Source organism: Hemitrygon akajei, chromosome 12 (assembly GCF_048418815.1).
Source record: "Hemitrygon akajei chromosome 12, sHemAka1.3, whole genome shotgun sequence".
NCBI lineage: Eukaryota > Metazoa > Chordata > Chondrichthyes > Myliobatiformes > Dasyatidae > Hemitrygon > Hemitrygon akajei.
The window spans coordinates 32191583-32206234 of NC_133135.1; the positions used below are offsets into that span (position 1 = coordinate 32191583).

The 14652-nt window shown below is 38.0% G+C and overlaps 1 protein-coding gene across 1 annotated transcript in view; it reads left to right on the forward strand.

Annotated features, from left to right (window-relative positions):
- Positions 1-14402, forward strand: part of LOC140736851 (MOB kinase activator 3C-like) — a 63716-nt gene extending 49314 nt beyond the window's left edge. The window contains exon 4 of the mRNA XM_073062844.1: positions 6765-14402. Coding sequence (XP_072918945.1) covers positions 6765-6794 — 30 coding nt within the window. The 3' untranslated portion in view covers positions 6795-14402. The remainder of the gene's footprint in view (positions 1-6764) is intronic.
- The last annotated feature ends 250 nt before the right edge of the window (positions 14403-14652 follow it).

Below are 14652 nucleotides of genomic sequence, written 5' to 3' on the forward strand. Positions count from 1 at the left end.
ATTTCCACTGTCAATGAGGTGTTCTGTAATAGACAACAAAAGCAGAGCAAACATTAAATTCTGTGAATCCATTTGTGAATTCAATGTTTACTGATGGGAGTGCCACACTTAATATTCTGATTTCTTTTTGCATAATTCATCACTCTCTCTCCCTCTCTCTCTCTCAGTAGATTGCAGAAAGGATCCTTTATTGTTATTTCCCTCAGTTCAGTTCCAGCAGACATGAGAGTTAATCTGTTAAGACAACAAAATAAGACTCTGAATATGTAATCAATAGTAGAAACAAAAATCACAAATATAAATATGCAAGTAGTGACATTCATAATCCCACTGACAGAATAAATATGTTAAACATAAAATAGCTTAGATAAACATCTCATAGCTCAATGCAATACTCTTGTAATTTTACAACTATTTTGAACTACCACAAGGAGAATGAATTGGGCAAAAATCTATCGAGAAGTTAAGATTTTATATTTTATGACAGGATGGAAAAATAAATTAGTAGCTCTTTTTAGCCCCAACTAATTGATCAAAGTTCAAAGTAAATTTATTATCGAAGTATGTATATGTCACCATATAAAATCCTGAGATTAATTTTCCAGCAGGCATACTCAATAAGTCCATTAAAGAATAATACCCGGTAACTATAATAGAATCAATGAAAGACTGTACCAACAGGGCACACAACCAGTGTGCTAAAGACAACACATTGTGCAAATACAAAAAGAAAGAAATGATGCTAAATATATAAGCAATACATATTGAGAACATGAGATGAAGAGTCCTTGAAAGTGTGTCCATTGGTTGTGGGAACATTTCAGTGATGGTGTGAGTGAAGTTATCCCTTTAGTTCAAGAGCCTGATGTCTGAGGGGTAATAACTGTTCCTGAACCTGAGGCTCCTGTCCCTTCTTCCTGATGGCAGTGGCGAGAAGAGAACATGAGCTGGTTGGTCAGAGTCCTTGATGATGGATGCTGCTTTCCTGCGATAGCACTCCCTGTTATGTGCCCACTGGTGGGGAGGACTTTACCCCCTTTAATTGATGACTCTAACCTTTAAGTTTTATGCTTCTGGTTCATTAAACTCATAGACCATAATGGCACTAGATGAGGGAATAAAGCAAGGGATGTCAAATTAGCTGCCCATTATACTTCACTTACCACTTCCATTTAATCAACACACACAAAATGCTGGTGGAACGCAGCAGGCCGTGCAGCATCTGTAGGGAGAAGCGCTGTCGACGTTTCGGGCCGAGACCCTTCGTCAGGACTAACTGAGAGGAAAGATACTAAGAGATTTGAAAGTAGGAGGGGGAGGGGGAAATGCAAAATGATAGGAGAAGACCGGAGGGGGTGGGATGAAGCTAAGAGCTGGAAAGGTGATTGGGAAAAGTGATACAGAGCTGGAGAAGGGAAAGGATCATGGGACGGGAGGCCTAGGGAGAAAGAAAGGGGGAGGGGAGCACCAGAGGGAGATGGAGAACAGGCAGAGTGATGGGCAGAGAGAGAGAAAAAAAACAAACAACTAACTACATCAGGGATGGGGTAACAAGGGGAGGAGGGGCATTAACGGAAGTTAGAGAAGTCAATGTTCGTGCCATCAGGTTGGAGGCTACCCAGCCGGTATATAAGGTGTTGTTCCTCCAACCTGAGTGTGGCTTCATCTTGACAGTAGAGGAGGCCATGGATATGTTGAGGCTGTGCAAAGCACTGCTGAGACCTCACTTGGAGTACCATGAAGAGTTTTGGGCCCCTTATCTTAGAAAAGATGTGCTGATACTGGGGAGGGTTTGAAGGAGGTTCACAAAAAATGATTCCAGGATTGAATGGCTTGTCATGAAGATTGTTTGATGGCTTTGGGTCTGTATTCACTAGAATTCAGAAAACTGAGGGGTGACCTAATTGAAATATTTTGAATACTGAAAGGCCTCAATAGAGTGGATGTGGAGAGGACGTTTCCCATGGTGGGAGGCTAGGACCAAAGGACACAGCCTCAGAATAGAGGGGTGTCCTTTTGGAATGGAGATGAGGAAGAATTTCTTTTAGCCAGAGTGTGGTGAATCTGTGGAATTCATTGGCATGGGGGCTGTGGAGGCCCAGTGTTTACACGTATTTAAGGCAGCGGTTGATAGATTCTTGATACAGGGAGAAGGCAGGAGATTGGGGCTGAGATGGTAAATGGATCAGCCATGATGAAATGGTGGAGAACTTCCAGTAGAAGTAGTAGAGGCAGGTTCGATATAGAATAGTACAGCACATTACACGCCCTTCGGCCCACAATGTTGTGCCAACCCTCAAACCCTGCCTCACATATAACCCCCCACCTTAAATTCCTCCATATACCTGTCAAGTAGTCATCTTAAACTTCACTAGTGTATCTGCCTCCACCACTGACTCAGGCAGTGCATTCCATGCACCAACCACTCTGAGTAAAAAACCTTCCTCTAATATCCCCCTTGAACTTCCCTCCCCTTACCTTAAAGCCATGTCCTCTTGTACTGAGCAGTGGTGCCCTGGGGAAGAGGCACTAGCTATCCGCTCTATCTATTCCTCTTAATATCTTGTACACCTCTATCATGTCTCCTCTCATCCTCCTTCTCTCCAAAGAGTAAAGCCCTAGCTCCCTTAATCTCTGATCATAATCCATACTCTCTAAACTAGGCAGCATCCTGGTAAATCTCCTCTGTACCCTTTCCAATGCTTCCACATCCTTCCTATAGTGAGGCGACCAGAACTGGACAGAGTACTCCAAGTGTGGCCTAAACAGAGTTTTATAGAGCCTCTTAAACTCTATCCCTCGACTTATGAAAGCTAACACCCCATAAGCTTTCTTAACTACCCTATCTACCTGTGAGACAATTTGCTCCTCCACACTTCTAAGTATCCTGCCATTTACTTTGTACTTTGCCTTGGAGTTTGTCCTTCCAAAGTATACCACCTCACACTTCTCTGGGTTGAACTCCATCTGCCACTTCTCAGCCCACTTGTCATTTATATTGTCATTGATATTAATATTGTCATTTTTAAAAAATTGGATAGGTATATGGACAGGAAAGGAATGGAGGGTTATGGGCTGAGTGCAGGTCGGTGGGACTAGGTGAGAGTAAGCATTCGGCATGGACTAGAAGGAATGAGATGGCCTGTTTCCGTGCTGTAATTGTTATATGGTTATAAGTCCCAATGAGCCAAATAGCCTAATTCTGTTGCTATATCTTATGGTCTTGTATCCATTTTTAAGTAAGGGAGCCAAAGCTGTGCCTGGTATTCCAGGTGTGGCCTCACCAACACCCTGTACAAGTGCAACTCTAACTCAGTATTCTTAAAGTCCAACACCTTCATAATAAGGACTAACTTTTTATTTGTTTTCTTAACTACTCTTTGGATCTTCCTACTTTTTGTGATTTATGCTTTACAACACCTGTGTACCTCTAAACTTTATTCCAATATTTCCAACTTTATTTCCAAATTTCAATTTGCAATGCATGCTACAAACTTCCTCCAATACATTGGACTCTTAATTTATGCACCAGTCCTTTATGTGGCAGCTTGTGATGTACATTTTGGAATAGAGGAGACAGACTAGAAACCTTTATTATAATTAACAAATTAGAATCCTCATCTTTAATCCTGTTATAATGAGCTTTAGAGTTAATCATCATGGCATTTATTCTGTGTCTTTTCTAGTTGTTGCAAAGAGCAGAATGGGGCAGGCATGCGATTACAGAAAATAGGTGGAATAATATGTATCTAAGGAAAGCAAGTTTAAATATCTCATTATTGAAGATTATGATCACTGAAACTACATTTTCTGATGTGAATGTTAGAAATCAATGGAATAATCTTCCATTGCAGATGAATTGCTAGGAGTATTACATATTCAACATGCTTCAAAGGCTGACATTTCCATTTGAGTTGGAAGCACAAGACAAAGTAGATGCTGGAATCTGGAGCAACACACAAGTACTGAAGGAACTCAGCAGCATAGGCAGCATCTGTGAGGGAAATAGATGGTTGACATTTATATGATCCTCACTATTTTGTTTTTATTGATGCACCATAGAAAGTATCCTGTCTGAAGTCATCACAACTTGGCATGGATTAAAACACCATGTTGGAGGAACTCAGGAGGTCAGGCAGCATCTACGGTGTGAAATGAATAGTTGATGTCTTGGGCTGGGATTCTTCACCAAGACTGACTTCATCAGATTTCCAGCATCTAAAGAGTTTCTTCTATCTGTGGCTTGGTACGGCAAATGTTCTGCCAATGATCACAATAAACTGCAGAGGGTTGTAGACATAGCTCAGCGCATCATAGAAACCAGCTCCCCTCCAAGGTCTCCGTCTATTCTTCTCACTGCCTTGGAAAAGCAATTTACATAATCAAAGAGCCCACCCACCTTGCACACTCTGTCTTTCCTCTCTCCCAAAAGGCAGACATACAAAACTTGAAAGCACATATCACCAGGCTCAAGGACAGTTTTCTGTCCTGCTGTTATAAAATTATTGAATGGTTCACCTTCAATAAGATAGATTCTTGACTTTACAATGTATTTCATGGTGACCTTGCATCTGTCTACCTGCAATGTACTTTATGCGTAACACTTAATTCTGCTCTCCTTTATTGTTTTACATTTTACTAACCCAAAGCATTTACGTAATGAATTGACATGTACAAATGGTATGCAAGGCAAGTTTTTCCACTGTACCTTGGCATGTGTCACAATAATAAACCAATTTATCCTTCATCTGGACCACATAACGAATCTTGACCTGAAACATGGACTGTCCATTTCCCTCCTTAGATACCGCCATTCCTGTTCTCATCACATGGTTGCTGATGCAGAGAAAACTGTCCTTCCATTTTTAATAAACAACTCCATACTCTGCAATAGGCTGGTGGAATATTTTATAAGGGGGAAATAAGGCTGGAAGCATATCATAGCAGAAACCTGAAGGAGCTCATATCCAGATCTGGAAAGGATACTATATCAGACAGGTTTATTATCACTGATATATGCCATGATATGTGTTACTTTGCAACAATAGTGCCATACAAGGCATAAAAATAACTAGGTTATAAAATAATGCAAAAGACAAATAGAGTTTACGGGTTCATGAACCATTCAGAAATCTAACAGTAAAGAGGAAGATCTCCCTCTCGGTCCTGATAAAGGGTCTTGGCCCAAAACATCGACTGTTTACTTTTTTCATTGACGCTGCCTGACCTTAGTGAGTGAGTGAGTGAGTGAGTGAGTGAGTGAGTGAGTGTGTGTGTGTGTGTGTGTGTGTGTGTGTGTGTGTGTGTGTGTGTGTGTGTGTGTGTGTGTGTGTGTGTGTTGCTTTCATTGATTCTACTGTGTTTCTTGTATTTACTGTGATTGCCCACAAGAAAATGAATCTCAGGGTTGTATGTTCTTTGCTAATAAATTTAATTTGAACTTTGATCTTTGAGGCACTGCTGCTTAAACATGTCATTGATGGTGGGGAATGTTGTGCCTGTGATGGGATTGGCTGAGTCTACAATTCCCTGTTGCCTCTTGTGATTCTGTGCAGTGGAGACTCCATATCAGACTGTGATGCAACCAGTCAGAATAGTCTCCACTGTGTATCTATTACTAATCAGCAAGAGTCCTCGGTGACATACCAAATCTCCTCAAATTTCTAATGAAGTAGAGAATGAAAAAAGAACAAAATTAAGTGTTTCCTTAAACAAGTTTCATGTTGATATTTTTTTCTTCAAATCATTATATTAGAAAATATTAGATTGTTCAATTGCTACAAAAAACACGCTGCAGGATAAACTCCTGTTGGCATCCTGTCTGACAAAATGGAGCACAAGATCCCAAACTGAGTCAATAATATTTGAAAGATTTTATTAGATGGCAGTAAAGTGAAGAATTGTATCAATCAATTATTAGTTCTTAAATAAGATGTATATCAAGTGAAGAGTTCCCTTTTTAGTCACAGTTAATAGGGGAAAAAATTATAAAGGAGGGAACAGTCAAAAACACTGAAAATTTTAACAATCCACTTGTAGAAAGGGATGTACAAGTTTAGCAGTTGATTGCAATTTCACTACATCAAGGAAAGCAAAATACTTTTAAAACCTTGCAGAATTTAGGTGAAAATAAATCATAAAATGTTAATATCTGTGTTAGTATCAACCAGTGCTTGAAATACAGATCTGTTACAAAAGATTTCAATGGATACTTCATATTCCTTCTTCAGAAGATCAATAAATGTGATCAACAAAAATTGAACATATTCTGACTATAATAATAGAATTGCTGCCATAGGTATAGCGTATAAGAGGTAGTTTGGGCTAAGTTGTATTTTATCTATTTCTTTAACATTTTATGATTTATTTTCACCTAAATTCTGCAAGTTTTTAAAAGTATTTTGCTTTCCTTGATGTAGTGAAATTGCAATCAACCGCTAAACTTGTACATCCCTTTCTGCATGTGGATTGTTAAAATTTTCAGTGTTTTTAGCCTGCTTCAGTCTAAAATCATGATGGGTGGAATAGAAAGGTTATAGTCATTAATTACATTATTTACCTTGGGAAGTCTTCCCACATTAAGAGAATAATATAAATGAAAGATGATGCTGCTGATGTTGTCTATGCCACAATAACTTCTAGTTGCCCTATTTTGCAGTCTGGCTGTTCTGGAAACTCACTGTATTTTAAAATTCTACTGAGATCTAACAATACTCTTTTTCATGTGAAGAAACTAAATGCTTTGTTCTTTTTCTTTCTAACAGAAAGTCATGACAGAGAAAATTTGCCACTAATTCCGGCTTGAGAATGGCCACGCAATAAATCTCCTTGTGAAATGTAACCCAGCACTTGAGCCAAGACAAAGAAGATCATCAAAAAAATGGCCGTCTTTGGTCTGAGCCCTACAGACTCCAAACAAGCAGATTCATTTAAAGTCATAAATGAAGAGTCAGAACAATAGTCAGAACTTTTCAAGGTTTCTCTTGGGAACAGATTGGCAATAATAAATTGTGTGCCAATGAAATGGACTCACTTCAGGATAACTGCCATTTGAAACCCTACTCTGGATTCTCCAAATTGATTTAATTCAGTCATCTGACAGCAATTCAGCATTTTCTGATATTTGCTGTTAGATTCATGAAAAAAATACAATCTAAGCATGTCATTAAACTGAAATACTCGCTCCAGCAAAGCCATCTGTTTAAATAAGATGACCTGAGACAAATATTTGAAATTTATAAGATCATAAGATACTCTGTCTTGAACATTGGCAGTGGATGTACATTTATTATAACATCTCCCTTTCTGGCCAACTATTACATGGCTAGGATAACTCAACACCAGATTTGGACCAAAACCAAGAGTTGTCAGACATGTATCATGCCTAAAAGGACCAGAACTTGGCAAACAAAATAGGCTAGAACTGTTGGAAAAAACCCACAATTCCATACCAGTTTGTTAGAATTATTTTTCAAAAGCATCTCCAAGTTCATCCTAGGCCACAGGAGCCCTGGACTTGCTGGCCATTGTTATCCTTCAATCGGTGGCTCCTCTGGTGTTGCCCACCCATGGAGTCCTGCAGTAGAAACAACAATGCACAAGCAAATTAGCTTATTGAACCTGTACCAGGTTAAATCCTAAATCAGGAATACCATTTAATTTTAATAAAGAGAGAGAAATATGAGGGGACTATGTAAGAATGGGGTAATTTGTATTTTAATCAATTGTATTTACTTTGATGTTTTGTTTATCATTGTTCTTGGATATTTTAAATGTCCTTATGTCTTTTTATTGCTTTGAACATACTTCAAGAGCATGCATTGCCCTTGAAAAATTTGGCTATTGCTAAACCGGGAGTGAGTATTTTTTTGAAGTATTGAGGTGGATGGAGCTTAGTTTGGTCTGATCTGTTCCTCAGGGACCTGACACCATACAGGGCCTTATGACAGGGCTGGCATTTATCACTGATAGGCGCCATGAGAGATATGACCTAGGGCACTTGATGTATGTTCTAGTCCAATTTCCATATGTATATCAAAATGTCCGGCTCTACCTCATGACCACCTCTCTTGACAATTCCATTATCTCTGAATAATGAAACAGGTTGTACCAACATTTAGTAGTGGAGGAGTAGAAATTTGTCCAAATGAATATTGGAAAGACTGTAGCCGCTGTATTCCTTATCTGCTATAAGTCTGTTTCCTACAATTATCTGAGAGTAAACCCCAGACCCTTTGCAGCCTTTGTTATATTTGATAGTGAAGTGAACTTCACATATTTGCATTATTTCTGTTTCTAACGCTACCTCAACACCAGCAATCCAGGTCAATATCCACAGTACACTTTCCCTGTGACTGTGTGTGAGTTTCCTTCAGGTGTTCCAATTTCCTCCTACGTTCCAAAGATGTATGGGTTAGGAAGGTTAATTGGACACATGGGTGTAATTGGGAGGTGCAGGCTTGATGCGCCCGGAGAACCCGTTACTATGCTGTATCTTTAAATGTCATTGTGAGTGGCTAATCAGCATTGACCACCATAAAACTTGTTTACATAAAACATAGAAGACTGCAGTACAGGCTCTTTGACCTACAATGTTGTGTTGACCTTTTAACCTACTCTAAGATCAGTCTAACCCTTCCCTCCTACAGAGCCCTCCATTTTTCTATCATCCATGTGCGTATCCAAGAGTTTTTAAATGTTCCAAATGTATCTGCCTCTAGTGATTGAATTCATTTCTATCTGTTTAATGTGGTGATTCAAAAAAATTGAATTTGTTTCGTTTATAAATTAATTCAGCTAATCTCTCAAATGTTCTTTCAAAGGTAATGTAATCACTAATGGCATGCTGGCCGTTCTATAACTGACACAAAGGAGAGGGACAGACAGAGGAGCTCCTACTGTTCATTTAAGGAGAGAAAAAAGGCTCATTTCTGACACATTGTGAACGGACAATGTGACTATTCAAGAGTAATAAGAATGGAATATTTACTTTTATCCAGCACGTACTGTCCTTTTACAGAATTTATAATTGAACTAATTGAGTTGACAACTTAGGTGTAAGGCAGGTTTTGTAGCAGTCATTTAGTACAAAAGTAAACATACAATGGTGCTGGAACGTTTGTGAACCCTTTGCAATTTTCTCTATTTCTGCATGAATATGACCTAAAGTGTGATCAGATCTTCATGCAAGTCCTAAAACTAGATAAAGAAAACCCAATTAAATAAATAACACAAACAAGATTACACTTGTTCATTTACTTGTTGAGAAAAATGATCCACTATTACATGTATTTGTTGGAAAAAGTATGTGAACCTTTGCTTTCAGTAACTGGTGTGACCCCTTTGTGCAGCAATAACTTAAACCAAATTTTTCTGGTAATTGTTGATCAGTCCTGCACGTCGGCTTGGAGGAATTTTAGACCATTCCTCCATACAAGACTGTTTCAGTTCATCAATATTTCTGGGATACCTTGCAGGAAAAGCCCTCTTCAGGTCATGCCACAGCATCTCAATTGGGTTAAGGACTAGACTCTGATTTGTCCATTCCAAAACATGAATTTTCTTATTTTTTAAACCATTCTGTTGTTGATTTACTCTTGTGTTTTGGATCATTGTCTTGTGTCATCCAACTTCTATTAAGCTTCAAGTGACGGACTGCTATCCTGACATTCTCCTGTAAAATTCATTGTTCCCTCAATGATTGCAAGCTGTCCATGCCTTGAGGCAGCAAAGCAGCCCCAAACCAAGATGCTCATTCCACCATGCTTCGCAGTTGTTATGAGATTTTGGTGTTGGTGTGCAGTGCCTTTTTTCCTCCAAACATAGCAATGTGCATTTCTTTTTTTAAAAAACTTTTTTTTATTGCATTTTCAGATAATTACAGAATGAAAGAATGTGAAAAAGTATATTACCCTTCCCCCCTCCCCCCTAACATCCCTATAGAAAAAAAAGAAGAAAGAAAGAAAGAAAAAAAGAGAGAGAGTGCCTGGATATTGGAAGATCCCCACATGCTCCACGGAGTTCATAATAACTTTAATATATATAATTATTTCTTTCCCCAAGTAACCAATTATTTCATCTTCAGAGCAGCTATATATTTAATCCTGTCTTTTGTAAATAAGGGCGCCAAATTTTCAAAAATGTTTCATATTTATCTCTTAAATTATAAGAGATGTGCATTTCTGACAGAAAGTTCAACCTTTGTCTCATCTGTCCACAGAATATTGTCCCAGAAGTTTTGTGGAACGTCCAGGTGGTCTTTGCAAACTTGAGAACATCCAGCATTGTTTTTTTTTTCGGTGAGGCTTCCATGAACACCGTTCTTGTTCAGTGTTTTTCTCATAATGGGCACATGGACAGAGACTTCAGTAAGTTCTAGAGATCTCTGCAGGTCTTTTGCTGATACCTTTGGGTTCTTTTTTTTACCTCCTTCAGCATTGCATGTTGGTGTGATCTTTGCACGATTCCCACTCCTAGGTAGAGTAATAACAATACTGAATTTCCTCCATTTGGAGACAAGTTCTCTTACTGTGGACTGATGAACACTCAGGTCTTTAGAAATGCTTTTGTAGCCTTTTCCAGCTTCATTCATCTCTACAGTTCTTCTAAGGTCCTCTGAAAGATGTTTTGATTGAGACATAGTGCACATAAAGAGATTTTTCTTAAGAAGAGCAGGCTCTGTCAGTAACTTGACTTTGTGTGTCTTTTTTATAGGGCAGGGCACCTCCACAACCCACACCTCTAATCTCATCTCATTGATTGGAACACTTGACTCCAAATAGCTTTTGTAGAAGGTGCACATACTTTTTTGAACACAGACTGTGATTAAATGGTATACTCAGTATTGAGGAGAAGTACAGTTGTTTGTGTGTTATTTGTATAGGCAGATTGTGTTTGTCTATTATTTTGTGCTTGTCTATTATTTTGTCTTCAAATAAGATCAGACCATATTTTATGAGTAATTAATGCAGAAAGCCAGGTAACTGCAAAGGGTTCAGGAATTTTTCTTGCAACTGTATCTATGCAATCTGTTAACTTATATAATTATTTTTTATAGGTTATGTTACCTGTTAGGTTACTTTACATAGAATTGGTTGAAATTGTGTTTTTTTAAAGTTATTTTAAATGGGTGCATTTTAATTGGCTGCATGCTTGTTTAGTTTAACAAGAGGACCTTGTAGAAGGTGGAACAGTTGTGTCAGAATCATAGCTGTCAGCCAACATAATCCATCATTTTAAAGTGCTATATAATGTCCTCTTGGAATATTTTACAAGGACATAATAATGCAATTTGAGAATTTTATACCTATTAGAATGTCATTTAATCGAAATGTTAAATGCCATTCTAAAAATTCTAGCTGTACCCACTCAAGGGGAAGGAATGGCTATACCTACTCATGGGAAAGGCTTTGGGAGTAAATTCTGAGGAAAATTCTGGAGCTGGAGTCCCTAATGCAGTTCCCCATTGAGTTCAATGCTGACTGGCAATTCCTGCAATGCCACTGGTGCCAAGCTGTATTGGTGTCTGCCGTTCCTTTGGATTCATCAGCTGCACGGGGAACAGCTTTCTCTCCACATTGCAATGTCCTGGTTTGCATACTGGTTTGCTCATCACATAGGCAGCTGGGCTGCAACATCAATAGCCGACCCCAACCAATGGAAGGCCTCAAGTAATCAAAATGTTAAAACAATTGGAATTCAGTTCAATGCAGTATGGAGAAGCAATAGTGTTTATAATCAAGCTTGTTGACAAAGAATAATGCACATTTTCAATTGAAAAAGTGAACCACAATAAGAATACAGTAGTGTAAATATGATCTTTAATCACATAATTCTTTTAATATAAATGGGCAGAAAACAATATGTGTTTTTATACATATGCAAGTTCCAACTTGCTTGATTTTCCTATAAGTGTACCATCAACTAGATCATTGAGGAAAATCTCTGTGAATATTCTGTTAGTCAAATGTCAAGAGTATTTTTAACTTGAAATGTAAAGAGACATTGTTCTGACCAAAATAACATGCTCACAATGCTCAGCAGAACAAAACGAAACAACAAAACAGAACACAACAAGTGACAAAACAATAACAGCAGAACAAGCCCCATTCCTCCTCCCAACTTGCCCAATAGTATTATACGCAGAAATAGATATTGTCCTCTTTTGCATAGTTAGTGCTATAGTCATGCTAGTTCACACAATGGGTGAGCTCAAATTGTTCATCTGAACAATGAAGTGGAGCCTTTTTTCAGCTTCTCTTTTCTAAAGAAACATTCTCTCAATGCAACTCTGAAATGTTAGCCTAGTCTAGCTCAATTACTTAATTATGGTTTGAATCCAGAAGGAGCAGAGCATGCATGCGTGTACTAAGGTCTAGATAACTTTCAGGTATGGGCTGGTAGGTGGTCTAGAGCATGTGAGTCATACTTTGCTAATCTCCAATTAAACAGAGTCACATCATCTACCCTTGATATACAATAAATAGCATGACCATAAACAAAACTCCCATTAGCAATTTCCTGATGAGAAGAGTGGGCAGAGATGGGAGATTACAATGACCAGAAGCTAAACCTGTCACAACAACAGGTTAAAGGCTGGGTATTCTGTAATAAGTGACTCACTTTCTGACATCCCAAAGCTTTCCACCATTTCCTTGGCAATTCAGGAGTGTGATGTACTCCCCGCTTGCCTGGATGAGTGAAACTCTAACACCACTCAGAGTCTGACACCACCCAGGGCAAATCAAACTTTTTGATTGGCCCCATCTAGCACCCGAAACCTTAATTACCCCTGCTGTTGTCACCTCGTGGCTTCAGCACATGTCACCAACAAAATACTATGTAGTTAAATCCCTCAGCTTCTCCTACAATATATAATGTTTACCAGCTAGAAGGATAAAGGCAATAGGTATATTGGCAGACATTTACCTGCAGTTTTTTTCCAAGTAATACACCTGAACTGGACTTGTGCTTGTAATGGATCTCAATCCTGGAACTCCCTGCCTAGCTGAATTGTGGGAGTACCTTTACCTGCCATCTGACCACCAGGTTATCATGTGATTTAATAGGCATTCATTAGAATGCCTTTAGATAACCTCTTGGAAACTGTTTGGTGGGGATTCCTTCCGATGAATGCTTTTCATTAAAATAAACTTGAGTAGAATCTGCATTAGCATGCCCCTGGAAACAAAATGGGACACCATGTTTGATTTCATATACTGTTCAAATGCCAGTTGCTCTGTTAGATTATGAAGTTTAACCTTACAAGTTGTTGACAGCTTGATGAGCCGTGCACTACATTCTATCCTAAATATAATGAGCCGGAAGAAGTGTCTCATTCATGATCATAGAGCCATTGTTCAATTTGTGTCTATCTGATGACTGAGCCATGGGGAGTAAGAAAATGTTAGTCCTACTATAAAGACCAATAATTTAGTTGTAATGTGTAGCCATTAAAACATATCATTTTCACACCTTATACATTCATATGGATAAAGCAATAATTTCTTACTTCTCAACTATTAATAGTTAATTTAATGTGCTACTCTAAATCAGTTGTTGCTCTTACATACTATTCATATGATAAACCATATATCATTGATTTTTTAATACTGTACTTCCAACATTCAATATTCCTTTACAGATGACAGATGTGTTCTGATAACACATGTGCAAGCCATGATATTGAATATCAGCAGGTTATTCAACAACTGCTGAAATGCTTGCACAATAAGGAACTTGTCAGAAATCAACACAAATTCTGATGTCAAACTGGGAACTTCCCTGGTGTGAATAATTCAGGGATCCACTAGATGAACTGCTGAGCCTTTAGGACAATCTGTTTAACTCAATATTACCAATTGAAGTCATCAGATGGGTCATTTGGATTTTCTGCAAGGTTTTTACTTTGAGTTGAAGACATGACACATTCCATTGTCAAATTTTGTACAGTGGGGAGGTGAAATGTTGAATTTTTATAAAACGCCAGTATACTCTTGTATCATTTGAAGTCTTGTTTGTCTGACTTGTTTGTACAGAATCTGCAGGAAATGTTCTGCTTATCACAAAGCTGTATAAGAGAGCTATCTATAATACTGGTTTTGATATCTGTGGAGCTGAAATCAGGAGAGTGGACACAGTCATAAACATTTGCTGAATGTCAATAGCTATGGAAAATTGCAAGTTAATCTTCTACAAGATCTTGTGCTGGTGTGAAATTGGATGGAGTTTGTAATAAACTATTACAAGTAACTGAAATGCACAGACAAATTGAATTACCCACTTGAAGAGTATTGTAGACGATTACAAAGTTTCTTTTACATTTTATTATATATATTTTTTTGAATTTGGGGTTTCTTATACTATTTGCTTGGAAATAAAATTATTAGATATTTTGCAAATCATTTCAGCGTGTGTATTTCATTTTGAAGAAAATCATCAAACCAAATTTGGCCCAATAGTCCTATACACTGTAAAAAGTAATTTTCCCTCCTTGTAGATATGTTCATTTAAGTTAAAGTTTTCAGACAGTACAAAGCATGTAAGCTTCTAGGAATTATAATTTTGATTATCGAAAGAGAAGAGAGAATTACAAAACTGAAATATTTAATTGTCTGATCTAGTTATCTGACCATTGCAAAATGACACTAAGTT